This window comes from Ranitomeya variabilis, chromosome 3, assembly GCF_051348905.1.
Source record: "Ranitomeya variabilis isolate aRanVar5 chromosome 3, aRanVar5.hap1, whole genome shotgun sequence".
Lineage (NCBI taxonomy): Eukaryota > Metazoa > Chordata > Amphibia > Anura > Dendrobatidae > Ranitomeya > Ranitomeya variabilis.
In genome coordinates this window covers 268,290,439-268,317,158 of record NC_135234.1, presented here as the reverse complement: position 1 = coordinate 268,317,158, position 26,720 = coordinate 268,290,439, and the positions used below count along the sequence as shown (strand labels likewise).

The 26,720-nt window shown below is 44.6% G+C and overlaps 1 protein-coding gene across 8 annotated transcripts in view; it reads left to right on the top strand.

Moving 5' to 3' along the window:
* DCAF6 (DDB1 and CUL4 associated factor 6) overlaps positions 1-26,720 on the top strand; it is a 618,531-nt gene that overhangs the window by 45,714 nt on the left and 546,097 nt on the right. For all 8 annotated transcript variants that reach the window (XM_077295474.1, XM_077295473.1, XM_077295472.1 and 5 more), the window contains exons 2-3: positions 1,540-1,660; positions 9,172-9,233. In XM_077295474.1, coding sequence (XP_077151589.1) covers positions 1,570-1,660; positions 9,172-9,233 — 153 coding nt within the window. In that variant the 5' untranslated portion in view covers positions 1,540-1,569. The remainder of the gene's footprint in view (positions 1-1,539; positions 1,661-9,171; positions 9,234-26,720) is intronic.

Genomic DNA, 26,720 nt, shown 5'->3' with positions numbered 1-26,720 from the left:
GCCCTGCAGTCCGAGGGTACAACAGTGTCAACCCGTACTATCCTTCGGCGTCTTAATGAAAAGGGACTGTATGGTAGGAGACCCAGGAAGACCCCACTTCTTACCCCGAGACATAAAAAAGCCAGGCTGGAGTTTGCCAAAACTTACCTGAAAAAAACTAAAACGTTTTGGAAGAATGTTCTCTGGTCAGATGAGACAAAAGTAGAGTTTTTGGGCAAAGGCATCAACATAGAGTTTACAGGAGAAAAAAAGAGGCATTCAAAGAAAAGAACACGGTCCCTACGGTCAAACATGGCGGAGGTTTCCTGATGTTTTGGGGTTGCTTTGCTGCCTCTGGCACTGGACTGCTTGACCGTGTGCATGGCATTATGAAGTCTGAAGACTACCAACAAATTTTGCAGCATAATGTAGGGCCCAGTGTGAGAAAGCTGGGTCTCCCTCAGAGGTCATGGGTCTTCCAGCAGGACAATGACCCAAAACACACTTCAAAAAGCACTAGAAAATGGTTTGAGAAAAAGCACTGGAGACTTCTAAGGTGGCCAGCAATGAGTCCAGACCTGAATCCCATAGAACACCTGTGGAGAGATCTAAAAATGGCAGTTTGGAGAAGGCACCCTTCAAATATCAGGGACCTGGAGCAGTTTGCCAAAGAAGAATGGTCTAAAATTCCAGCAGAGCATTGTAAGAAACTCATTGATGGTTACCGGAAGCGGTTGGTCGCAACCAAGTATTAGGCTGAGGGTGCCAATGCTTTTGTCTGGCCCATTTTTGGAGTTTTGTGTGAAATGATCAATGTTTTGCTTTTTGCTTCATTCTCTTTTGTGTTTTTTCATTTAAGACAAATTAAATGAAGATAATAATACCAAAGAATTTGTGATTGCAATCATTTTCAGGAAGAAACTGAGTATTATTTGACAGAATTGCAGGGGTGTCAATACTTTTGGCCACAACTGTATTTTTTTATTTTTTTTATTCAGTATGTAAAATAGGGGGCAGGTCACTGAGGGATCAGTGACCTGACATAAGCCGTCAGTATGAATACCTAAGCAATAGCACCACATGAAGACCCCCCCCCCCCCACCACCACCACCACCACATGCACCCACACACACGCCACCCCAGGAGCACGAGCATATCATTAACTGAAAATAATGATTAAACAGCAACCACAAGGTATCATTTTAATCAGTATAACGGCGCCGACCTGACACTGTGTGTAGGTTACTGCATAATCCTGCTGACAGCTTCCCTTTAAGAAAAAAAAAAATAAAACCTGTTTAGGAGTAAATGGTTATATCCATATTTAAGATAACTTCATCAGGCCAGTGGAATCTTCTTCAGTTTTGTCTATAATGGAGGCACTCTTGGATACGGGCAAATGATGTCATAAACATGGTATTGATATTTGCTACAATGTAATGACACTAATAAATATATTTTATATGGACATAGTGTTTAAATAGTCAATTTTTTGCTGTAACTTACTTCCATGATTTAATATCATAGTGCCTATTTATACTTTGTATTTATTTTTTTAAGGTGGAAGTATTGTGTGGCAGCACTTGGACAATGTCCCGTTGTTGCGATAACCTACTGTGGGATGTAAGAAAACGTACTCTTGGTTTGCATGAACCTGCCGCTCTTCGAATCAATTATTTGGGTAAGTAAAATATGTTGTACTTGCAGTAGGCAACTGTTATACAGTAAAATTGTAAGCTGAAATGCAAAAAGTTTTCCAATTTTGTAAAAAAAAAAAAAAGTTCTTGTGTTTTTTTTGTTTTGTTTTTTTTTTAAATGGCATTGGTTACATCTATACAAATCTTTGTTACCATGTCTAATAATGCACAAATAACTTCCCCTAGTTTGTAATCGTATAACCCAGGTAGGTAATAGAATCCCTTTTTTCAAATGAAGATCAACTTGAGTCCATCTTGTCTTACCCTTAGGAGAGTTGCTTCTCGCTGTACATTTCAATTTTTGCCATGTATTCAAACGATTGTCACACAAACTCACTAGGTCTGCCAGAGCAGCAGCCACTCTTCAGGCAAATAAATGGGGGGCACCAGGGGCAAACAGACAGATGTGTTGAGGCACTCTCTATAGGGTTACTTTCATATACAGATTTACTCAGTGCTTCCTAAATTCTACTTTTTAGGCCAAAACTAGGAGGAAAATCTATATCTAAGTTGAAATCCATATTTATACTGTATCTAATAAATTTTTGGTCCAGGAATAAAAATACAGACCAATTGTGTAGTGTAAAAGTGGCTAAACTACCGAATGCACAGAATACTGATTTTCAACCTTTGTACATTACTGGACCCAAAACCTTTCTGTACCCCACTGTATGCTGACACTTGACCATCACACCTATATGCGCTCAGTGACCATACCGTGCTGAAATCATAGGTGTTAATATACTGTTTGTGGCTATAGAAGCCTTCACTGTTCTAATAAGACTTCAAGATTTTGGAGTGTGACTACAGAGATGCACAATTATCGTGAATGAGCATTTCTAGGAACCCTCTTTTACAATAATCTTGATGTCTAGACAGACTTCCATTCTTTTGTCAAATTAACGGAAGCCTGTTTACTTTGCAAGATTATCACAAGCGTTCGTTCCTTGGGTGAAATCTTCATGTGATTTGCCTAAAAAGTAATCGTTGCCAGCAATGCATCATCCTTTATAACAGGAACTGTGCTGCTGAGAACAGTGGCGTCCGAAGCACACAAAATAGTGTATTACAGATCCTATAGTGCACACCTGAATCCTGGCAGCCTATGTAAACTATTAAATGACCACCAACCAGCAAACATGTTGTTGGTCATTGGTCAATTAGCACTTCTCCTCATCTACTGGAAATGCACCCTGGATCGTTTCAGTACATTATTTCTTTAATGTAAAAAATAATGAACATGTTGCTTCTTTTATCTGCATTGAAAGCTGTGAAATGGATAAAAAAAAGACACCAGTCAATTCTTCTGTGTGCGTCGTCTAGGAAGCCACCACTATTTTATATGTAGAATATATTTTGAAAAATAAGCCACTTAAGGTGAAATATTTCTGCCGTTATTCAAACGCGTCTTCTGCTTCAAAAACTTGTTGAGTACACTAGTGTCTTAAAGACACCATGTGCACATCCCCTAAGCGTAGCGTACCGCTGCTCCAGATGCACCATTTTTGTCCTGATGTCACTTCTAGAGGCAATGTGCTGTATCGAGAAATAGAGGTGGAGTGTGAGCAAATTTAGTATACTGAATTGGGCTGAGCTTTTTTATTTTTTGTGTACCACACAACAGTAAAGATGTATTTTTTAAAAATCTTTCATTAGGGAGTGCCTCCTTATTTCTCATCTTTTTTGCTTATAGTATTTATTCTAAGAGTAAAGGTCTCGCTCACATTGGTGTATAAAAGATCGATCTGATGTTGCTCCTGAAAAGTTGGACAAGTGGAATCCATATGGTCAGGGGCGCACATAGAAACTATGGAGCCCCATAACAAAAGTCCTAATTGAGGGCCCCCCCCTTCTAAAATGGCATACCTCATAACCTTTAAAAAGAAAGGGAGAAAGAAGTATTTTGCAACATGTACGCAGTAATTTTGTTACTTCTTAAGCCCCTTACTGTTTTCACCCACTACAATTCACCTTTTGTGGCCCCATAAGGTATAGTGCCTCTAAAAATGCATCTAACCTACTGTATGATACCCCCACCCAACAGTGAATTCCCCATACTCATGGTATGATGAACCCAATGTCTCCAAAACAGTATGATGTCCCCACAGTACATACCCCCATATCTACTCATACAATATAATGGCACCACCAGTACAATGCTCCCACAATGGTCACCATCACCAAACAGTATGATGGCCCTGTAAGTACTGACTGATGAAAGAAAACAAAAATGCTACTCGCCTAGGCACGTACCACTTTTGTGCTGCTCCACGCTGTGTAGTGTGTGGATGGAGGTTCTGTGCAGCAGGCTGGATCTTGTGACGTAATTGCATCTGCTGTGCTGAGACTTAAACATCGAAACTAAATGATAGAGAATCAGACAGATTCCTGTTCCACCATTGTATTCATTGTCGGACTGGTGTATATACGGCCCATCAGTGACATTGATTCAAAGAGTCCACCTTAAGGTACCTTCACACTAAACGATTTACCAACGATCACGACCAGCGATACGACCTGGCTGTGATCGTTGGTAAGTCGTTGTGTGGTCGCTGGGGAGCTGTCACACAGACAGCTCTCCAGCGACCAACGATGCCGAGGTCCCCGGGTAACCAGGGTAAACATCGGGTTACTAAGCGCAGGGCCGCGCTTAGTATCCCGATGTTTACCCTGGTTACCATTGTAAATGTAAAAAAAAACAAACAGTACATACTCACATTCCGGTGTCTGTCACACCCGCACTGACTGTGAGCGCCGGCTGGCTGTAAAGTAAAAGCAGAGCACAGCGGTGACGTCACCGCTGTGCTGTGCTTTACGGCTGGCCGGCGCTCAGTCAGTGCGGGAAGCAGACGGCCAGGGACCTGACGGACATCAGAAGGTGAGTATGTACTGTTTTTTTTTTTTACATTTACAATGGTATCCAGGGTAAATATCGGGTTACTAAGCGTGGCCCTGCGCTTAGTAACCCGATATTTACCCTGGTTACCATTGTAAAACATTGCTGACATCGTTGCTTTTGCTGTCAAACACAACGATATATGCCGATCTGACGACCAAATAAAGTTCTGAACTTTCAGCAACGACCAGCGATATCACAGCAGGATCCAGATCGCTGCTGCGTGTCAAACACAACGATATCGCTATCCAGGACGCTGCAACGTCACGGATCGCTATCATTATCGTTGCAAAGTCGTTTAGTGTGAAGGTACCTTAAGACATACACGATAACAATGCAATGTAAGGGTACTGTCACACAGTGCAATTTTGATCGCTACAATGGCACGATTCGTGACGTTCTAGCGATATCGTTACGATATCGTTGTGTCTGACACGCTCCTGCGATCCGGATCCCCGCTGAGAATCGTACGTCGTAGCAGATCGTTTGAAACTTTCTTTCGTCGTCTAGTGTCCCGCTGTGGCGGCATGATTGCATCGTGTGACACAGGTTGTATACAATGTGCGCACAGTAACCAACGGCTTCTACATCGCAAATACGTCATGAAATTATCGCTCCAGCGCAGTGTATTGCAACGTGTGACCGCAGTATACGACGCTGGAGCGATAAATATACGACGCTGCAACGTCACGAATCGTGCCGTCGTAGCGATCAAAATTGCACTGTGTGACAGTACCCTAACTGTAAAGTAAAGTACACATCACTTTAATCTTCCACTTCTGATCATACAGATTGTTGTGGGTCAGGAAGTAGAAGAGACAATTGTGGCTTTGAGCTTCCTCCATGATGGGAAGCTACATACGTTGTACATATGGAGTTCAGCTTCTCCTGCTGTCTTTTACTGATCATACAGATCAGAACCAGGAAGAAGAAATTTGTGCAAATATGAACATCGCAAGAGTACTCAATTATTATTTATTTATATAGCACCGTTTATTCCATGGTGCTGTACATGAGAAGGGGTTACAGACAAAGTACAAATATAACTTACAATAAACAATGACAGACTGATACAGACAGAGTGCCCTTCCCTTGCTGGCTTACATTCTACAGGATAATGGGGAAGGGGACAGTAGGTTGGGGGGTTGCAGTAGCTCTGATGGTATTGAGGCGGCAGCATGGTCATTGCAGGCTGTAACTTTCTTTAAGAAATGGGTTTTCAAGTTCCCTCTGAAGGTTCCAAATGTTGTGGATAATCATACGTGTTGGGGCACAGATTTGCGTGAGGAACGAATAAGTTTGGAGGAGAGAAGGAGTTTTGTGGAGGATCAGAGATTACATGAGGGGAAGAGATCAGAAAATTAGTTTGGAGATGCAGTGGGGAAAATAAGTATTTGGTACACTGGCGATTTTGCCACCTACAAAGAATTGGAGAGGTCTGTAATTTTTATCTTGGGTACACTTCAACTATGAGAGACAGAATCTTAAAAAAAAATACAGAAAATCACATTGTTTGATTCTTACACAATTCATTTGCATTTTATTGCATGAAATAAGTATTTGATACAGTAGAAAAACAGAACTTAATATTTGGTACAGAAACCTTTGTTTGCAAATACAGAGGTCAGACGTTTACTGTAGTTCTTGACCAAGTTTGTACACACTGCAGCAAGGATTTTGGCCCACGTCTCCAGATCTTTCAGGTTTCGGAGAGATCGCTGGGTAACATTGAGTTTCGCAGGACCTTGAAATGATTCTTACGGAACCACTCAATAGTTGCCCCCTGGCTGTGTGTTTCTGGTAATTGACATGCTGGAAGACCCAGCCACAACCCATCTACAATTCTCTTACTGAGGGAACAAGGTTGTTTGCCAAAATCTTGCGATACCTTACCCCGTCCATGTTCCATTCAATACGGTGAAGTCGTCTTGTCCCCTTTGCAGAAAAGCACCCTCAAAGTATGATGTTTTCCCCACCATGCTTCACAGTTGGGACAGTGTTCTTTGGGTTGTACTTATTTCTTCTTCCTCCAAAAAGTGGAGGAAGTGGAGTTGAACCCAAAATGTTCTATTTTGCCTTCATATGACTACATGACCTTCTCCCATGCCTCCTCTGGTTCATTCAGATGGTCGTTGGTGAACTTCAAATGGGCCTGGACATTTTCTGGCGTGAGTAGGGAGAACTTGAGTGCCCTGCAGGATTTTAATCCATGACAGCATAGTGTGTTACTAACAGTAATTTGTGAGACTTTGGTCCCAGCTCTCTTCAAGTCATTGACCAGGTCATGCCGTGTAGTTATTTGCTGACTCCTGACCTTTCTCAGAATCATCCTTACTCTACGAGGCGGGATCTTGTAGCGAGCCCCAGGCCAAGGAAGATCGACAATCATCTTTTGTTTCTTCCATTTTCTAATAATTGTGCCAACAGTTGCTGCCTTCTCACCAAGCTGCTTGCCTATTATCTTGTAGCCCATCCTAGCCATGTGCAGGTCTACAATTTCGTCCCTGGTGTTCTTGGACAGCTCTTTATTCTTGGCCATGGTGGAGAGGTTGGATTGTGATTAAGTGTGTGGACAGGTGTCTTTTATACAGGTAATGAGTTCAAAGAGGTGCAATTAAGACAGGTAATAAGTGCAGAGCAGGAGGGCTTCTTAAAGAAAAACAAATAGGTCTGTGAGGACCTGATATTTTTCTTATTAGCTGATGGCTTTTGTTTACAGTGATCAAAAGCCCCTGATATTAGCCAAGATTAGTATATGTGGCAGCACTTGGGCTGTACCTCTCTCTTCTCTCCTTGTGGTTGTTCTGGGTGAGAAGAGAGAGACACTACGTCTGAGTGCTACCCTGCAGTCGAGAAAAAAAATCACATTTCTACCTCTGTGTCTGTAAATCCCCTAAACCTAAATGATTACCCCCCTTCTGTGTCATTCTCCGTGTCAGATTACATTTTTTTCATTCTTTGCAGTTAGGGTTACACTGATTAGGGTTAGGCTTGCTGGGGATAAGTTTGTTTTTTTCAAAAGTAAAACAATATACACCGTATATACTAGAGTATAAGCCGAGATTTTCAGCCCTTTTTTTAGGCTGAAAGTGCCCCTCTCGGCTTATACTTGAGTCGTTGTCCCAGGGGGTCGGTGGGGGAGGGGGAGCGGCGGCTGTGACATTATACTCACCTGCTCCTGGCGCAGTCCCTGCATGTCTGATGGTCTCCTGGCGCCGGCAGCTTCTTCCTGTTTTCAGCGGTCACATGGTACCGCTCATTAAAGTAATGAATATGGGCGCTTATTCATCACTTTAATGAGCGGTACGATGTGACCGCTGAGCATAGGAAGAAGCTGCCGGAGACCATCTGACATGCAGGGGCTGCACCAGGAGCAGGTGAGTATAACTGGGGAGGGTGAGCATTGCGTGATATTCACCTGTCCCCGTTCCACCGCCGGGTGGCCCTCCGTCTTCCGCGTCCTGTCTGTGACTTTCAGGTCAGAGGGTGCGATGACATGGTTAGTGCGCGCCGCCCTCTGCCTGAACAGTCACAGCCAGAGAGCCGGAAGACAGAGCAGCACGCAACGGTGGAACGGAGAAGGTGAATATCGAAGTGCCGGGGGCATGAGCGACGAGAGGCATGTGATTTTTATTTTTTTTTTGTAATCGCAGCAACAGAAGCATATGGGGCATAATCCATGGAGCATCTTATGGGGCCTCAACCTTTATGCCATATTTTATGGGGCAAATGTATCTTATAGGGCCATTATTAACCTTTGTGCAGCATTATATGGGGCATATTTTAATATGGAGCATCTTATGGGGCCCATCAAAAACTGTATGAAGCATTATATGGGGCTCCTGATTCAATATCGATATTCAAAAACACTTAACCTACTGATGTCTCAATTAATTTTACTTTTATTGGTATCTATTTTTATTTTTGAAATGTACCAATAGCTGCTTTATTTGCCACTCTACTGTAGGCTTATACTCAAGTCATTAAGTTTTCCCAGTTTTTTGTGGCAAAATTAGGGGTCTCGGCTTATACTCGAGTATATACGGTATGTTTTTATCAGTTATATGTTACAGGATAAAAGGGCGGTACTTCTTCCACGCAACAGTTGGTTTCCTGTCCTTGACGGGGGAACCTTTGTCTGTATTCTGTGGTACTGGATGAAGAAGACATACCCAGGCGTGGCTGGTCATTTTAGGCAGCAGTCTCGTTCCTGTTGTGGCTGGTACAGGGGTTCTGGAAGCGCAGCAATGGGTCCAGGGGGACTTCACTTGCATGCAAGTTCGAGCAATGGCGCCATGCTGTGTCATCGGCTGGCTTCAATGCTTCCTGGCAGCATCTCTCTGCTCCGCATACTAAAAGTAGTTATGGCCAGAGTAGTAAAGCATGGGGGGAATTTGTGGTCAAACCAGCATATCTCTGCTCCGCATACTAACAGTAGTTATGGCCAGAGTAGGAGAACATGGGAGGGAATGTAAGGTAAGTACTGCTGTATTGACATTCAGAGAGCACAAGCTTAGTCAGTTATCTACCAATTCTACAATGTATTGGTTTAGCTGCATAATGAATAATGGCCCATTTCTCTTTCTTTTTCTTAAATAGGAAGAAGAGAATTTATTCAGAGACTAAAACTGGAAACAACTCTAAATGTACACGATGGCTGTGTAAGTAAAATGAAACAACTAGAATGTGATTACATTTGATTTTTACTAAGTATCTTTTAGACATTTTATCTTTTTAAAGTTGGTCCCTAGCCATTTCTTATCTCACAAAGATCGCACTGATAGAAGAGATCTTGTTTTCTTTAAGCTTAACATATGCTTAACCCCTTAATGACACCAGCTTTTTTCGGTTTTGCGTTTTCGTTTTTCGCTCCCCTCCTTCCCAGAGCAAAAACTTTTTTTTATTTTTCCGTCAATATGGTCATGTGAGGGCTTGTTTTTTTGCAGGACGAGTTGTAATTTTGAACTACACCATTTGTTTTACCATGTCGTGTACTAGAAAACAGGAAAAAAATTCCAAGTGCTGTGAAATTGCAAAAAAGTGCAATCCCACACTTGTTTTTTTTTTGTTTGGCTTTTTTGCTAGGTGCACTAAATGCTAAAACTGACCTGCCATTATGATTCTCCAGGTCATTACGAGTTCACAGACACCAAACATGTCTAGGTTATTTTTTTTATCTAAGTGGTAAAAAAATTTTTCAAAAAAAATTAAAAATTGCTCAAATTTCCGATACCCGTAGCGTCTCCATTTTTCATGATCTCGGATTGGGTGAGGGCTTATTTTTTTGCGTGCCAAGCTGACGTTTTTAATTATACCATTTCGGTGCAGATACATTGTTTTGATTGCCCGTTATTGCATTTTAATGCAATGTCGTGGCGATCAAAAAAACGTAATTCTGGTGTTTTGAATTTTATTCTGCTACGCCGCTTAGCGATCAGGTTAATTCTTTTTTTTTTCTTGATAGATCGGGCAATTCTGAACGCGGCAATACCAACTATGTGTAGGTTTGACTTTTTTTTTTTTTGATTGGGGCGAAAGGGGGGTGATTTGAACTTTTAGTTTTTTAATTTTTTTTCATATTCTTAAACTTTTTTTTTTTTTTACTTTTGCCATGCTTCAATAGCCTCCATGGCAGGCTAGAAGCTGGCATAGCCTGATCGGCTCTGCTACATAGGGGCGATGCTCAGATTGCCCCTGTTTAGCTGAATTACTGCATTGCTATGAGCGCCATCCACAGGGTGGCGCTCACAGCAATCTGGCATCAACAACCATAGAGGTCTGCAGGAGACTTCTGGTTGTCATGCCAACGCACCGCTGACCCCCAATCACGTGATGGGTCAGTGGTGCGCGCATTTCCGGCCCGATGGCCAGAAGCGCTTGTTAAATGCCGCTGTCAGAGTTTGACAGCGGCATTTAACTTGTTAATTGTGGGCACATGTCAGCTGTTCAAAACAGCTGACATGTCCCGACTTTGATGCGGGCTCACCGCCGGAGCCCGCATCAAAGCGGGGATTCTGCCATCGGACATACTATTCCGTCCGATGGCTGAAAGGGGTTAATGATTATCTGCACACAACAGATTGGACAAAGCAATTATCCACAGATTAATGCCTTATTTTATTTCAGAAATATATTTTAGGGTATGTGCACACGTCAGGATTTCTTGCAGAAATTTCTTGAAGAAAACCGGAAATTTTCTGCAAGAAATCCGCATTTTTTTTTTTGCGTTTTTTTTTCCCGTTTTTTTCGCATTTTTTTTAGCATTTTGCAAGCGAAATTAGCTTGTAGAATGCTAAAGTTTTCCAAGCGATCTGTAGCATCGCTTGGAAAACTGACTGACAGGTTGGTCACACTTGTCAAACATAGTGTTTGACAAGTGTGAGCAACTTTTTACTATAGATGCTGCCTATGCAGCATCAATAGTAAAAGATAGAATGTTTAAAAATAATTTAAAAAATGGTTATACTCACCTGCAGACAGCCGATCTCCTCAGCGGCGTCCGTTCCTATAGATGTTGTGTGTGTGCAGGACCTTCGATGACGTCGCGGTCACGTGACCGCGACGTCATCGCGGTCATGTGACCGCGACGTCATCGCAGGTCCTTCACACACACCATCTATAGGAACGGAAGTGGCAGCATGCACCGCTGAGAGGCGGGAAGACTCCGGGGGCCATCAAAGGTGAGTATATGACTATTTTTTATTTTAATTCTGTGGCATAGCCACATGCGGAAAGTAAGCAGATCAGTGCATTCCTAGGTGTGCGGAATCCCCGCAATTCCGCAAATTTAATGAACATGTTGCTTTTTTTTCTGCGATGCGATTTTTTCGCGGAAAAAAATGCAAAATTTGCACAAGAAATGCGGAATACACTGTAAATAATAGGAGGCATATGTAAGCTTTTTTTTGCGTTTTTATAGCGAAAAAAACGCGAAAAATACTGAACGTGTGCACATGGCCTAAGAGTAAGTTCACGTTGGGCATTTTTTTTTTTCTGCAGCAAAACCTAATTTCTTCTCAGGAAAGATCTGTGGCAAAAACACATGTTTTGGTGCATTTTTTTATTTGTTTTTGTTACTTTTTTTTTTCATGCATTTTTGGGGCTAACTTGTCTCTTTTTGCATGCTAATAAAGTTGAGTACCCCCAGAGGAAAAAAAAATACTTGTATAATCATACCTCTAGATCCTTTGAAAAGCCTGCAATTCAGCAGCCTCATACAGTAAAATCACAGCAGGACCCGACAGGATAGAATAGAATATATACACATGGAATAAATAGATATATAAAGATCAATTACTTTTACAGTGAAGGAAATAATTATTTGATACCTTGCTGATTTTGAAAGTTTGCCCACTGACAAAGACATGAACAGTCTATAATTTTAAGGGTAGGTTAATTTTAGCATTGAGAGATAGAATATTAAAAATAAAATCCAGAAAATCACATTGTATAAATTATATAATTGTATTTGCATTTTGCAGTGAGAAATAAGTATTTGATTCCTCTGGCAAACAAGACTTACCGTATTTCGCGGCATATAAGACGCACCGGACCATAAGACGCACCCCAAATTTGGGGTGAAAATTGCAGAAAAAAAGATTTTTTATAAGATGGGGGTCCGTCTTATTGTCCGAATTTACAGTATCTTACCTGAGGGCTGGTGGTGGCAGAGCAGGGTCACAGGAGGCATGGTGGCGGCAGAGGTGGGGTGATGCGGTACGGCGTGCACCTGAGCAGGGTCCCTTCCTGCTTAGGTGGGCGACGCCACGGCCTGGTGTCCATGGGAGGGTGGCAGCAGTGGTTACCGACAGAGGTGCTGGGATGAGGAAGCACAGTGAGAGGTATGGCGTGAGAGGGGTCCCTTTCCCCGGTGAGGTGAAGGTGAGCTCATATGTCTGAGCGCCGGGAAGCGGCAAGGACTCAGACATATGAGCGCCTGTGGAATACTCGCTTCACAATGTACACCACTACCTCCATCATCTCCAGTCCATGTGCCCACGAGATCCTTCCTGAACCTTGCTGCACCCATCCTGGGAAGCAAAAGGATACAGGATACAGAGTCCAAAGTCCCGGTGAGGTGATGCAGCAGCCGGTAATGCTTACCGTGGACCGTGGCGGTGGAGATGAGGAGGTCCCTTTCCCCGGTGAGTTGATGCTGCAGCCCCGGTAATGCACAGAGCCGGGTGAATCCTGTTGATATCGGTGGGCGCGGCCATCTTCCTGAGGCCGCGCGTTCGCAGATGGAGCTCTAGTGCCCGGGGCTTCAGGAAAATGGCCGCCGCGATCCCCATCTGCGCACGCGCGGCATCTCGCGGCCATTTTCCTAAAGCCCCGGGCACTAGAGCTCCATCTGCGAACGCGCGGCCTCAGGAAGATGGCCGCGCGCACCGATAACAGGATTCACCCGGCTCTGTGCATTACCGGGGCTGCAGCATCAACTCACCGGGGAAAGGGACCCCGCTCACTGCGCCTCCTCATCTCCACCGCCGCACCTCTGCCACCGCACCTCTGCCGCCGCACCTCTGCCGCCACGGTCCACGGTAAGCCTGCATTGCGCATATAAGACGCACCCCCCATTTTCCCCCCTTTTTTGGGGGGGAAAAAGTGCGTCTTATATGCCAAAAAATACGGTAATACTTGGTGGCAAAACCCTTGTTGGCAAGTACAGCAGTCAAACGTTTTTTGTAGTTGATGATGAGGTTTGCGCACATGTCCGGAGATATTTTGGTCCACTCCTCTTTGCAGATCATCTCTAAATCATTAAGATTTTGAGGCGGTCGCTTAGCAACTTGGAGCTTCAACTCCCTCCTTAAGTTTTCTATGGGATTAAGATCTGGAGACTGGCTAGGCCACACCATGACCTTGATGTGCTTCTTTTCGAACCACTCCTTTGTAGCCTTGGCTGTATGTTTTGGGTCATTGTCTTGCTGGAAGATCCTGCCACGACCCATTTTTTATATCCTGGTGGAGGGAAGGAGGTTGTGACACCGGATTTTACAGTAAATGGCTCCATCCATTCTCCCATTGATGCGATGATGTAGTCCTGTGCCCTTAGCAGAGAAACACCCTCAAAACATAATGTTTCCACCTCCATGCTTAAGAGTGGGGACGGTGTCCTTTGGGTCATAGGCAGCAGTTCTCTTCCTCCAAACACGGCGAGCTGAGCTAATGCCAAAGAGCTCAATTTTTGTCTCATCTGACTACAGCACCTTATCTCAATCACTCACAGAATCATCCAGGTGTTCATTGGCAAACTTCAGACAGGCCTGCACATGTGCCTTCTTGAGCAGGGGGACCTTGCTAGCACTGCAGGATTTTAAACCGTTACTGTGTTATCAATGGTTTTCTTGGTGACTGTGGTCCCAGCTGCCTTGAGATCATTAACAAGTTCCCTCGTGTAGTTTTAGGCTGATCTCTCACCTTCCTCATCTTCAAGGCTACCCCACGAGGTGAGATTTTGCATGGTGCCCCTGATCGATGTCGACTGACAGTCATTTTGTATTTCTTCCATTTTCTTACTATTGCACCAACAGTTGTCCCATTCCAGCTTTGTGCAGGTCTATGATCTTGTCCCTGTCATCCTTAGAAAGCTCTTTGGTCTTGCCCATGTTGTAGAGGTTAGAGTCTGACTGATTAATTGAGTCTGTGGACAGGAGTCTTTTATAAAGGTGACTATATAAGACAGCTGTCTAATTCAGGTTATCGAGTTGATTAGGAGCGTCTAACTGGTCTGTTAGAGCCAGAACTCTTAATGCTTGGTAGGGAATCAAATGCTTATTTCTCACTGCAAAATGCAAATACATTTATATAATTTATACAAGGCGATTTTCTGGATTTTATTTTTGACATTCTATCTCAAGGTTAAGATTAACCTACCCTTAAAATTATAGACTGTTCATGTCTTTGTCAGTAGGCAAACTTTAAAAAATCAGCAAGTGATCAAATACCGTATTTTTTGGATTATAAGACGCACTTTTATGATCTCCAAATTTTGGGGGAAAACATTGGGGGTGCATCTTATAATCCGAATACTGTACTTACCGAGCGGTCAATTCTGCGCATAAGGCGGCCGCCATTCTTCTTCCGGGTTCGGCTTCCAGCTTCCCACTCAGCACAGATGTAGGAAAGCCGAGATCTCCATCCGCGCCTGCCTCTACGAGATGTTTCCAGGAAAATGGCTGCTGAGCTCTTCGCCTGGCCTCGATGATATCACCGTTGGTCAATGGTGCTGCGCTCGCAGCAGGTCATTCACCAGTGGTTCTCTGCCTGGACGGTCGCATCTTGGCACCATCCAGGTTGAAAACTTTCTCCCCCAGACATGGATTTCAGCGTCGGACAGAACGACAGACAGGTATGGTATATTGTTGTTTTTTTTATTTTATTGTTATTACAAGAGATCGAGGGCTTCGGTCAAATTAGGCATTGTGTGAGTATAACTGTGTTTGTTATTTTTAAATAAAAGTAAAACTGTGTTTTATTTCTAATAAAAGACTTTATTCTGGCTGTGTCTTTATTTACAATGCAATTATAGGATTAGTAATGGATAGCTGTCTTATAGACGCCTCTCCATTACTAAAGGTACCTTCACACGAAACGACTTTGTAACGATATCGCTAGCGATCCGTGACGTTGCAGCATCCTGGATAGCGATATCGTTTAGTTTGACACGCAGCAGCGATCAGGATCCTGCTGTGATGTCGCTGGTCGCTGAATAAAGTTCAGAACTTTATTTGGTCGTCCGATCGCCGTGTATCGTTGTTTGACAGCAAAAGCAACGATACCAGCGATATTTTACACTGGTAACCAGGGTAAACATCGGGTTACTAAGCTCAGGGCCGCACTTAGTAACCCGATGTTTACCCTGGTTACCAGTGTAAAATGTAAAAAAAACAAACAGTACATACTTACCTTCGCGTCCCCCGCCGTCTGCTTCCCACACTGACTGAGCGCCGCAAAGTGAAAGTGAAAGCACAGCACAGCGGTGACGTCACCGCTGTGCCCTGCTACTGCCGGCGCTCAGTCAGTCAGTCAGTGCAGGAAGCGGATGCCGGGGGACGTGAATGTAAGTATGTACTGTTTGTTTTTTTTACATTTTACGCTGGTAACCAGGGTAAACATCGGGTTACTAAGCGCGGCCCTGCGCTTAGCAACCCGATGTTTACCCTGGTTACCCGGGGACCTCGGCATCGTTGGTCGCTGGAGAGCGGTCTGTGTGACAGCTCTCCAGCGATCAAACAGCGACGCTGCAGCGATCGGCATCGTTGTCGCTATCGCTGCAGCGTCGTTTCGTGTGAAGGTACCTTAAGTCGTGGGCTTGATGTCACCTGACAATACAAAGGTGACATCAACCCCAGAAATATGAACCCCACTTGCCACCACTACAGGGCAAGTGGGAAGAGTCGGGCAAAGCGCCAGAATTGGTGCATCTAATAGATGGGCCTTTTCTGGGCAGCTGAGGGCTGCTACTTTTAGGCTGGGGGGGGGGGCCTATATCAATGGCCCCTTACCAGCCTGAGAATACCAGCCCCCAGCTGTGAGCTTTAGCAAGGATGGTTATCAAAAATGGGGGGACCCCACACACCGTTTTTTTAAATTACACTATGTAAGACATTTTTATTTATTTTTTGTTCCTGGGTCCAAAGTGTGTTTTCCTAACCCGTTATGCCTAAAGCAAATAGAAAATAGTTGTTTTTCCAAAAAACTTTGCTTCTGTGATCAGGACAATGAAGACTACTCAGTATTGAATATGAATGGAGAATTTTCCCGAAAACAGACAAATTTCAAAATTTCATTGTCCTGGTCACAGAAGTAAAGTTTTTGTGGAACAACAACTATTTTCTATTTGTTTTAGGCATAACAGGTTAGGAAAACACACTTTGGACCCAGGAACAAAAAATAAATACAAATTTGTTTTAGTGTAATTTCCTTTTTTGACACAATATATACGAAATTGTTCAGCCCTGTGGTCATAAAATCAAAGTTTGTGCTGAATGAAGTTGTTTTTCCATAGTCTTTAAACTTAAGCAGTTGAAATATTACACTTGGAAGCCAGGAACAAAAATTGTGTTACATAGTGTTATTTATTTAAATAATTAAAAGTAAGGCATGTGGACCTCTCTATTCTTGATAACCAACCTTGCTGAAGCTGACAGCTGAGGGTTGCAGCCCCCAGCTGTAAGTTTTGCCTGGCTGGTTATAGAAAATACTGGTGAACCCACGCCGGGTTTTTAATTCATTTAGTTGTATCGCAGACGGCGGGTGAGGAATTAGCCCCATCATCTGCTCCTGCTGTCACTGCTATTAGGGGCAGCAGGTGTAGATTAATGGGGAAAAAAATCACAGCGAAAAAAGCAGAGATGGTTACCTGCTGAAGCCTCCAAACAAATGCACCAGCAGGGCGCATTGGACCCGATTAATGATTGCAATAATACAGGTGCAAAAAATACCGATGAAACAACCACTTTCAATCCAGTATTGGTTGTTTGGCATTACTGCACAAAAAGATAAGCGATAATAGTCTGTATGTGGCATTGTTCACACAAGCAATGCAGAGCATCTGGTCTACAGCCTATTACTAACGCACATACAGGCGGGCTGCCCAGTGCTACAAAATGCATGTGAATAGAGGCCTACAGTTTACAGAGCCATCTTGGTCCGACTGCGCCCTGCAAGATAAAGTGCAAAAAAAACCCCCCACATATCAATGTATGTAAGGTATTAGTTTATATTGGGGCCTCAATACGTAAGCCGGCAACCCACGTCAAGGATCCTTACATTTTTTTTGTTTGGAGGCTTCAGCAGGTAACCATCTCTGCTTTTTTCTCTGTGATTTTTTTTTTGTCAATTTTCTGGAGGATTTTTAAGTCCTCTTTGTTCGTCTGTGAGCTTGTAGGTTAATGGGAGTAATAGTCCAAAAGCCCCCACCTGCTGTCATTGTTCTGACTTGAATATAAGTCTCATCATTCTCCTCTGCTCACGCTGATCGCCGGCAGAGTAGGGGAGAATGGTGAGAGCCGTCTTCAGCACCCGGTGCCGGGAAACAGCGCTTACTGTAGTGCTTCTTCTTCCCCGGTGCCAATGCGTGTCACACGGATGACATCCGTGTGCGGGACATTTTGCCACCCGTGCTGACGGTAAAAAGTGAACATGTCTACGTGTGTGACACATGGTCCGTGGAAACACATGAACATGTGCATAGACCCATTCATTTGAATGGGTCTACGTGTTAGTGTCTCCGGTACGTGTGAAAACTGCCACCACACGTATTGGAGACATGGATGTGTGAAAGAGGTCTAAAACTGAGGAGGGAGAGAAGAGCGATTCTCCTCCTCTGCAGGGATGGATGGTGATTGGTGGAGGGAACTGTTGCTGAGCTGCCTCCACCAATCACATATGTGTCCCTGCACACTATTTAATGTTACAACTACTGTACTCACAATTCCGAGATTCTTTCCGGAAATGTGAGCAAGCAACCCCCATCATCCTTCAGAATATACCGTATCCATGGGTATATTCTGAAGGATGATGGGGATTCTAGCCATATTTTGTGTAAATATACACTGTAATGTAGTGTCCAAAGTGTTTATTGCAAATGTGACTACCACCTCCCTCATCTTTCAGAATACATCCATGTAAACAATACGTTGGTGTATTCCTGAGGATGAGGGGTGGGTGGTAGTCACAATATACAGTACTGCAGGCACTGTACTGTAATTCCCAGATCACCCCATAACGAAGCGTCATCCACAGATATATTTGTATTTTATTAAAGTTTTTGCACACTATTTAATTCAGAATATTTATTTTTCTTATTTTCCTCTCTTAAAATCTAGGTGCATCTTATAATCAGGTGTGTCTTATAAAGTGAAAAATACGGTGATTATTTCCTTCACTGTACAATTGGTGCAGTGTGGGTGCAGCTTACTGTACATGTATTTAATTATTAAAAGATTATTTTTCTAAAAAAATGGCATGGGTTCCCGCATAGTTTTCTTAACCAGCAGAGGGAAAGCAGACAGCTGGGGCAGATGTTTATAGCCTGAGAAAAGGGTAATACCATTCAGCTTCCCAGGCTATCAATATCCGCTCACAGTTGTATACTTCGCCTTTACTGACTATTAAAACGAGGGACACCCCCAAGAAATAATCTAGGGTCCCCCTATAATTAATAAACAGCAAAGGCTATGCAGACAGCTGTGGGCTGATATCCATGGCCCCTTCCTAGGCTATTAATATTGCCCTCACCAACCCGGCTAAAACATCAGTTCTCAGTCACCCCAGAAAAACTCCAACTATAGGATGTATCAATTCTGGCACTTAGCCTTGCTCTTCCAACTTGCCCTGTATGTATCGGTGGCAAGTGGGTTGATAGTTGGGGGGTTAATGTCTCCTTTGGGCTTGATGTCACCTGACCATACAGAGGTTAGTAATGGAGAGTCGTCTATAAAAAGCTCCCATTGCTAACCCTATAGTCATATTTTATAAAAACACACACACCCAGCATAAAGTTCTTTTAATTGAAAGAATGACAGACGCATTTTTAATAAATCTTACTTGTACCATTCTTGCAGAACAGAGACTTGCTTTTAACATTACTTAAAGACTTAACTTGAGATACCGCGTGATTATTTATACTATTAGCATAAGGCACTATATTAACGTGCACACCCAAGAAGTGAAGGGAGGGAATGTACGGGTGCCGTCATGGGCTCAGAGAAATACCGTTATCGGTAAGAACTATATTTTTCTCTGATGCCCATGACGGCACCACAGAGAGAATTGCAGAGATTTGTACATTAGGGAGGGACCACCGCTTCCAGAACCCTTTTACCGAAGGTAAGGTTCGAAGAGGAGATAAGTCTATAGTGCCTATAGAAAGTGGACGGTGAAGACCAGGTAGCAGCTTTACATATCTGCTCAATTGAAGCTCCGGCCTTCTCCGCCCAAGAGGTTGCCACTGCTCTCGTTGAGTGTGCCTTGATATTTCCCGGGACGGGTACGCCACTCGATGAGTATGACAGGCTGATGGCTTCTGTAATCCATCTTGCCAGGGTGCCCTTAGATGCTTTCTTCCTCTTCCGGGGACCCTGAAAACATACAAAGAGCGGGGAATTCTCCCTACTCTCCCTGGTGGCTTCTATGTAATGCATCAGGCATCTCCTCACATCTAATGTATGTAATGACTCTTCCTCTTTGTTTTTGGGATTAGGACAGAAGGCGGGCAGAGATATTTCTTGTGTCCTATGGAAACGGGACGCCACTTTTGGGAGATATGCCAGGTCAGTTTTTAGGATGACCCTATCATCGAGGATTTGCGTGAAAGGGGGGTTGGTGGATAGGGCCTGGATATCACTGATCCTACGTGCAGAAGTGAGAGCAACAAGCAAGGAAGTCTTAAGGGATAAAATTTTAATTGGAGCATCCGCTAAGGGTTCAAAGGGAGGTTTAGATAATGCTCTAAGGGCTAAATTTAAATCCCACTGAGGGGTAGATTTCACAGGTAGAGGCCTTGATCTACCGGCTGCTTTGATGAATCTAGAGATCCATCGATTCCCTGCTAAATCATAGTTGAATAAGGCTCCTAGAGCCGCTACATGGACTTTTAAAGGGAAGGTGCCACCAGTTTTCTTGTATTTTTTTTGTGTGAAATTAAGCTTAAAATAGTAAATAAAATGTACTAATGCAATGTTTGCACTGTTTGCAAACATTTCTATATGAAAAATATAATATATTTTCTTACAAATATATATATTGACCACTAGGGGGAGCATTTTCCGTTTTAGACCTCAAGCAGCTATAGTAAGACTTACCAGCTTTACTGTTAGCTGGAAAATCTGGGCAGTAACTGCTGACATCACCATTTCCCTCCCCTTTTGGGTGGTCTAATATCCCTGGGGCAGAATGAAGAGCAGCATCACAGGGCAGCGCCATTTTGTGTGTGACTGCCCTGTGATCTGCTATCACCAGCAGTTACTGCATCAGAAGCTCAGCTTGTTTACAGAGGAGCAGAACACAGTGGGCTCAGCAGCATGGTGGACTGGAGGAAGGGTGAAGTGGTGTGTGTGTTAGTGATGTGTCGTCCGTGAACGAGCCAATACAAAGAGCCGGCTCCCTGCTGTGAATGAAAGGAGTCGGCTCTGCAGCGTGAGTGAGCCGAGTCTTCTTTTTTTTTTTCCTTTCTTGTCTGGGCCTGGCAGCTTCTCAGATTCAGCCAGTGAAGTGTGACTGTGACTCATGTGGGAGGAGCAGACAGCAGAGAGGTAGAGTGGAGTCTGTGGACTGTAAATAAATGCATGTGAGTTACCATGTGACCCAAAGAAAGGTGCAATATTACACTGGCTTGAGTGGCTTCCTCCCTGGTATGTGACTGTGTAGGAGGAATGACAAATTGTATGTTCATCATCATCTGCAATGACCTGTGAGTTACCTTTTGTCCCAAATAAAGATACACTTTACTGTGGCCTCATCCATGGCATATATACATATATGGTACTAGATGGTGGCCCGATTCTAACGCATCGGGTATTCTAGAATATGCATGTCCACGTAGTATATTGCCCAGTCACGTAGTATATTGCACAGCCCACGTAGTATATTGCACAGCCCACGTAGTATATTGCACAGCCCACATAGTATATTGCCCAGCCACGTAGTATATTGCCCAGCCACGTAGTATATTGTCCAGACACGTATGTAACAGGTTAAAAAAAGTTAAAATAAAAAATAAACATATACTCACCTTCCGAGGGAGCCCTTGTAGTCCTGTCGCCTGTGTGCGGTGCACGCGGCAGCTTCCTGTCCCAGGGTTGGATGCGCGCAGGACCTGTGATGATGTCGCGGTCACATGACCGTGACGTCATGGAAGGTCCTTCTCGCATACCATCCTTGGCACTGGAGCCTGCCGCTTGCACTGCCGAGGAGAGGACGCGACGACGGAGGGTAAGCATAGCCGTTTTTTTTAATTATTTTTAACATTACATTTTTTTTACTATTGATGTCGCATAGGCAGCATCAATAGTAAAAAGTTGGGGACACACAGGGTTAATAGCAGTGGTTACCGAGAGTGCGTTAAACACGGCATAACGTGGTCCGTTACCGCCGGCATTAACCCTGTGTGAGCGCTGACTGGAGGGGAGTATGAAGCGGGCACTGACTGCGGGGAGGAAGGAGCGGCCATTTTTCCGCCGGACTGTGCCGGTCGTTGATTGGTCGTGGCTGTCTGTGCGGCCTCTCCGGGGTCTGTGCGGGACCGTGGGTGGTCTGTACGGCCTGCGGGGGGGTCTGTACAGCCTCTCCGGGGGGTCTGTATGGCCTGCTGGGGGTCTTTGTGTCTGTGCAGGCATCATCCGATGGGACTACAAGTCCCATCGGACGATGCCTGCTACACTGACAGTGATGGACACATTAGCCAATGATGGGACAGTAGTAGTCCCATTATCCGGCTAATGTGTTGAATATAAAAAAAAAAAATACTCCATACATGCTACATACATGCTACATACATGCTACATACATGCTACATACATGCTACATACATACTGTAAGAGTCATGTCGGTCTGGTAGTCGGGGGCAGATATATCTCGCCCAGGTACTTGTCCTATGTGAGTTAGGCCGCTCAGTATCTTCAGGATACCGAGGGGTTAATAAGTGCAGGAATAAAGGATGACCAGCTGGAGGTTTCCATCGTCAGCCTGGGGCACACAGATTGCCTGTCTGTGTGAGACAAACGTGAGTGAGAGCTGTGCTCAAGGACTATGTGTTGTTAGCTGGGTGGGAGAAGCCCCCCCAGTTGTTAAGATAGCAACGTATTGGTTTAGTTAGTGCCGGACAGGCTAGGATTTATTTTTATGTTTTGTTTTTTCTTTGTTGCTTTCACTTTAATAAACCTGACCTAAGGTCAGCCAACTTGGAAACCTGCTGTCGCCTCAGAATTCAATGCACAAACCACGTGACCTTTGACCCCAGCAAAGGCGATCCCGGAGTGTTTTGTTACAATACATACTACATTCATACTCCATACATACATACATACTACATACATACATACATACTACATACATACAGTACATTCATACTCCATACATACATACTACATACATACAGTACATTCATACATTACATACATGACATACATATAGACATACAGTACGTATAACAGAGTATATACTCACCGTTACTTGTCACTTTGTTCCCCGAAGCCAGTGTCATCTGTAAAAAATATGAAAAAAACAACCAATATACTACCTGTCCGCAGAAATCCACGAGTGTCCCACAACGATCTCCCGTGGAGAGCAGCAGCATCAGATAAAATACCGGATCCGGCGGAAAAAAACGGATCTGACGAAAAAAAACAGATCCGGCGACGAAAAACGGATCCGGCGGGAAAAAACGGATGCGGCGGGAAAAAATGGATCCTGCGAAAAAAATGGATCTGGCGGAAAAAAACAGATCTGGTGGTAAATAACCAGCATGTGCTGCCAAAACTCCGCCCCCTCCTTCCAGACTTCAGAATGGGCAGCGGATGTGTTGAAAAACTGCATCCGCTGCCCACGTCGGGCACAAATTTCACAACATGCGTCGGTACGTCGGCACGACGCATAGCAACGGACCCGTACCGACGCAAGTGTGAAAGAGGCCTTTATGAGCGTTGAATTTAAAAAAAAAAAAACGGCGTGGGCTCCCGCGCAATTTTCTGCGCCAGAGGGGGAAAGCCGACGGCCGGGGGCCAATATCTGTAGCCTGCTATGAATATCAGCCTCGCAGCTGTCTGCGTAGCCTTTACTGGCTATTAAAATAGGGGGACCGCAAAAAAAAAAAATTACGTGGGGTCCCCCTATGTATGTACGTATGTAGCATGTACGTATGTATGTAGCATGTATGTATGTATGTATGTATGTATGTATGTATGTAGCATGTATGTATGTAGCATGTATGTATGTAGCATGTATGTATGTAGCATGTATGTATGGAGTATTTTTTTTTTTTTCATTCAACACATTAGCCGGATGATGGGACTATTACTGTCCCATCATTGGCTAATGTGTCAATCACTGTCAGTGTAGCAGGCATCGTCTGATGGGACTTGTAGTCCCATCGGACGATGCTTGCACACACGCATAGAGACCCCCCCACGCCGCGCAGAGAGGGAGAGCGACACAGGGGGAGAGAATGCAGGGAGGAGGGAGAGCGACACAGGGGGAGAGAATGCAGGGAGGAGGGAGAGCGACACGGGGGGGGAGAGAATGCAGGGAGGAGAGGAGGGAAAGCGACACGGGGGGAGAGAATGCAGGGAGGAGGGAGAGCGATACAGGGGGAGAGAATGCAGGGAGGAGAGGAGGGAAAGCGACACAGGGGGAGAGAATGCAGGGAGGAGGGAGAGCGACACAGGGGGAGAGAATGCAGGGAGGAGGGAGAGCGACACCGGGGGAGAGAATGCAGGGAGGAGGGAGAGCGACACAGGGGGAGAGTGCAGCTTACCGGAGATCTCCGGGACTGTGTGTGAGGAGGCGGAGACAGAGCAGGAGAACTGGAGAAGCACCCAGGGAGGGCAGCATGTGAGGAGCAGAGGATGTCTGCTCAGAACGTACAATGCCTGGAGTACAGAGGAGCAGGGAGGTAAATCACCCGCACTCTCCACTCTCCGGCTCCAGTCAGCTCTTCTGTCCTGCAGCCATAGAGAGCAAGTGGAGCTGGGCAGAGAGCACTGGGCTATAGTAAAATGGCGGCTAGTCACACCTACAGCAGTGAGTTGTGCAGCCCACAGAGGCGTGCCCAGCTCACTGCTAATGTGGCTGCAATGTTATAGATAGGGTCCGCGGCGGTCTATTATCTCCTATGTCCATGGGGTGCCGTAAAATGACACTGATAGTGTCGTGCTACTGCTGTGAAACCAAGATGTCAGCCCCCAGCTCCTGCTTTCTACTGGTATAACACACGAAATCTGTTTTACATGCATTCAAATCTTGGTTATAACAGCATGTTATGCTACATTACATTGATTAATTTATGATCTACAAACGCGGTACCTTACCTTTAAGGCACTTGTGGCTAGACCCAACTCTAACCCATTCTGCAGAAACTCAAGAATGGCTTTAAGAGGGACGCCCTCCCCCATTTTGGCACCTGAAGATGAAAGGATTTTTTTCCATACTTTCCCATATTGTTTGGTTGTAACGGGTTTCCTACTTTGTAGCAGTGTAGATACCAGCCCTGGAGAAAACCTCCTGTTTTCCAGTAACTCCCTTTCAAATGCCAAGCTGTCAAGTGCAAACTTGCCACCTGTGGATGATGAACTGGGCCTTGGGAGAGTAGGTTCGGGAGATCCGGCAGTACCCATGGATCGGAGATGGACATTCTCATCATCCAGGAAAACCAAGGCCTCTTCGGCCAGAACGGAGCTACCAAGATTATGTGAGCCCCGTCCTCCCGAATCTTCCTCAGCACCGCTGGAATCAGAGCAATAGGGGGAAAAGCATATGCTAGTTGATGGTTCCAGGGGATCAGGAACGCATCTAGAGAAACAGGGCTCCCCAACGGTGTTATTGAGCAAAAGGTGTTCACTTTTTTGTTTAGATGGTTTGCAAAGAGGTCTATGTTTGGTGTGCCCCATTTTACCGCATCTGGGTGAACACTGACTGATTCAGTTTCCATTCCCCCTGTTTCAAGCGAGAGCGACTTAGGTAATCTGCTCTGTAATTGTCCACCCCCTTTATATGAAGGCCTGATAGGGATTGAAGATTGGTTTCGGCTATGTGGAAGATTGATCTGGTTATCTCCATCAGACTCCGAGAATGGGTACCCCCCTGGGGATTTAGATACGCTATCACCACTTTGTTGTCCGACATAATTCTGACATGGTGAGACCGAAGGGGACCCAGGAACTCTAATAGTGCAAACTTGACTGCCAGTAGTTCCTTCATATTGGAGGACACTTTTTTCAAATATGGTGGCCAAGCCCCCTGAGCTGACAGGTCGTTCAGGTGTGCCCCCCCACCCGCTGGGACTCGCATCTGTTGTTACTATCTGTGAGACTGGAGTTACCCACCGAATTCCTTGAGAAAAATTGCCTTGTGATGTCCACCAACTTAGTGACTGAATTGTGTTTGGAGATAAATTGAGCCGACCTTCTAAATTCCCTTTTAGAGAGACTTCTTCTGACAAGTTTTGCCATTGAAGCTCCCTTGAGTGTAACTGAGCCCATTGGACTGCAGGGATGCAGGCTGTCATGGATCCCAAGAGGGACATTGCTTGGCGGAGGGTTATGGAGGGGGTGTCTCGCCTTCTGGATACCAGACTTATGATGTTTTTAATTTTTTCCTCCGGAAGACGGCATTCTTGTTTTATAGAGTCCAGAGTAAGGCCCAGGTACTCCTGGATCTGGCATGGTAACAATCTGGATTTCTTTAAGTTCACTAACCAGCCCAGTTTTTCCAGTGAATGTCTGATTGTTTTCAGCTGTTCCTCGCAGTGTTGTGGCGAGGAACCGATTATCAAAAAGTCGTCGAGGTATGGCACTATCAGGGTATCTTGCTCCCTCAGGTGAGCCATTACCTCCGCAACTAATTTCGTGAAGACCCGTGGGGCTATAGCCAGCCCGAAGGGGAGGGCTAAGAATTGAAAATGGTATATCACCCCCCTGATATAGACTGCTATTCTGAGGAATTTTTGGTGATCTTTGTGGATAGGGACGTGATAGTAGGCGTCCCTCAGATCCAGGACTACCATAAAACACAGTGGAAACAACATTTTTATCGAGGTTTTTATTATTTCCATTTTGAATGACTGGATTTCTAGGAAATTGTTTAGACTCTTCAGATTTATGATAGACCTGAATGAGCCGTCCGGCTTCTTCCTCAGGACCAGAGGGGAGTAATACCCTTGTTCTCTTTCTTGTAGTGGAACTTCCATGAGAACCCCTTTGTTTACTAGTCCCATGACTTCGTTTTCTAATGCTAGCTGCTCTTCCTCCGATCTTAACGAAGTCGTCATGAACGAGGGATGAGGGGGTTTTAGAAATTTCAGTTTCAGTCCGGATCTTATTATGTTCAAAACCCAAGGACTGCTGGTAATTTTCTCCCAGGCCGAGAGGAAGAGGGATAGTCTTCCCCCCACCTGGTGCAAGCATTCATTGTGCGGGTTTTTTGTTGTC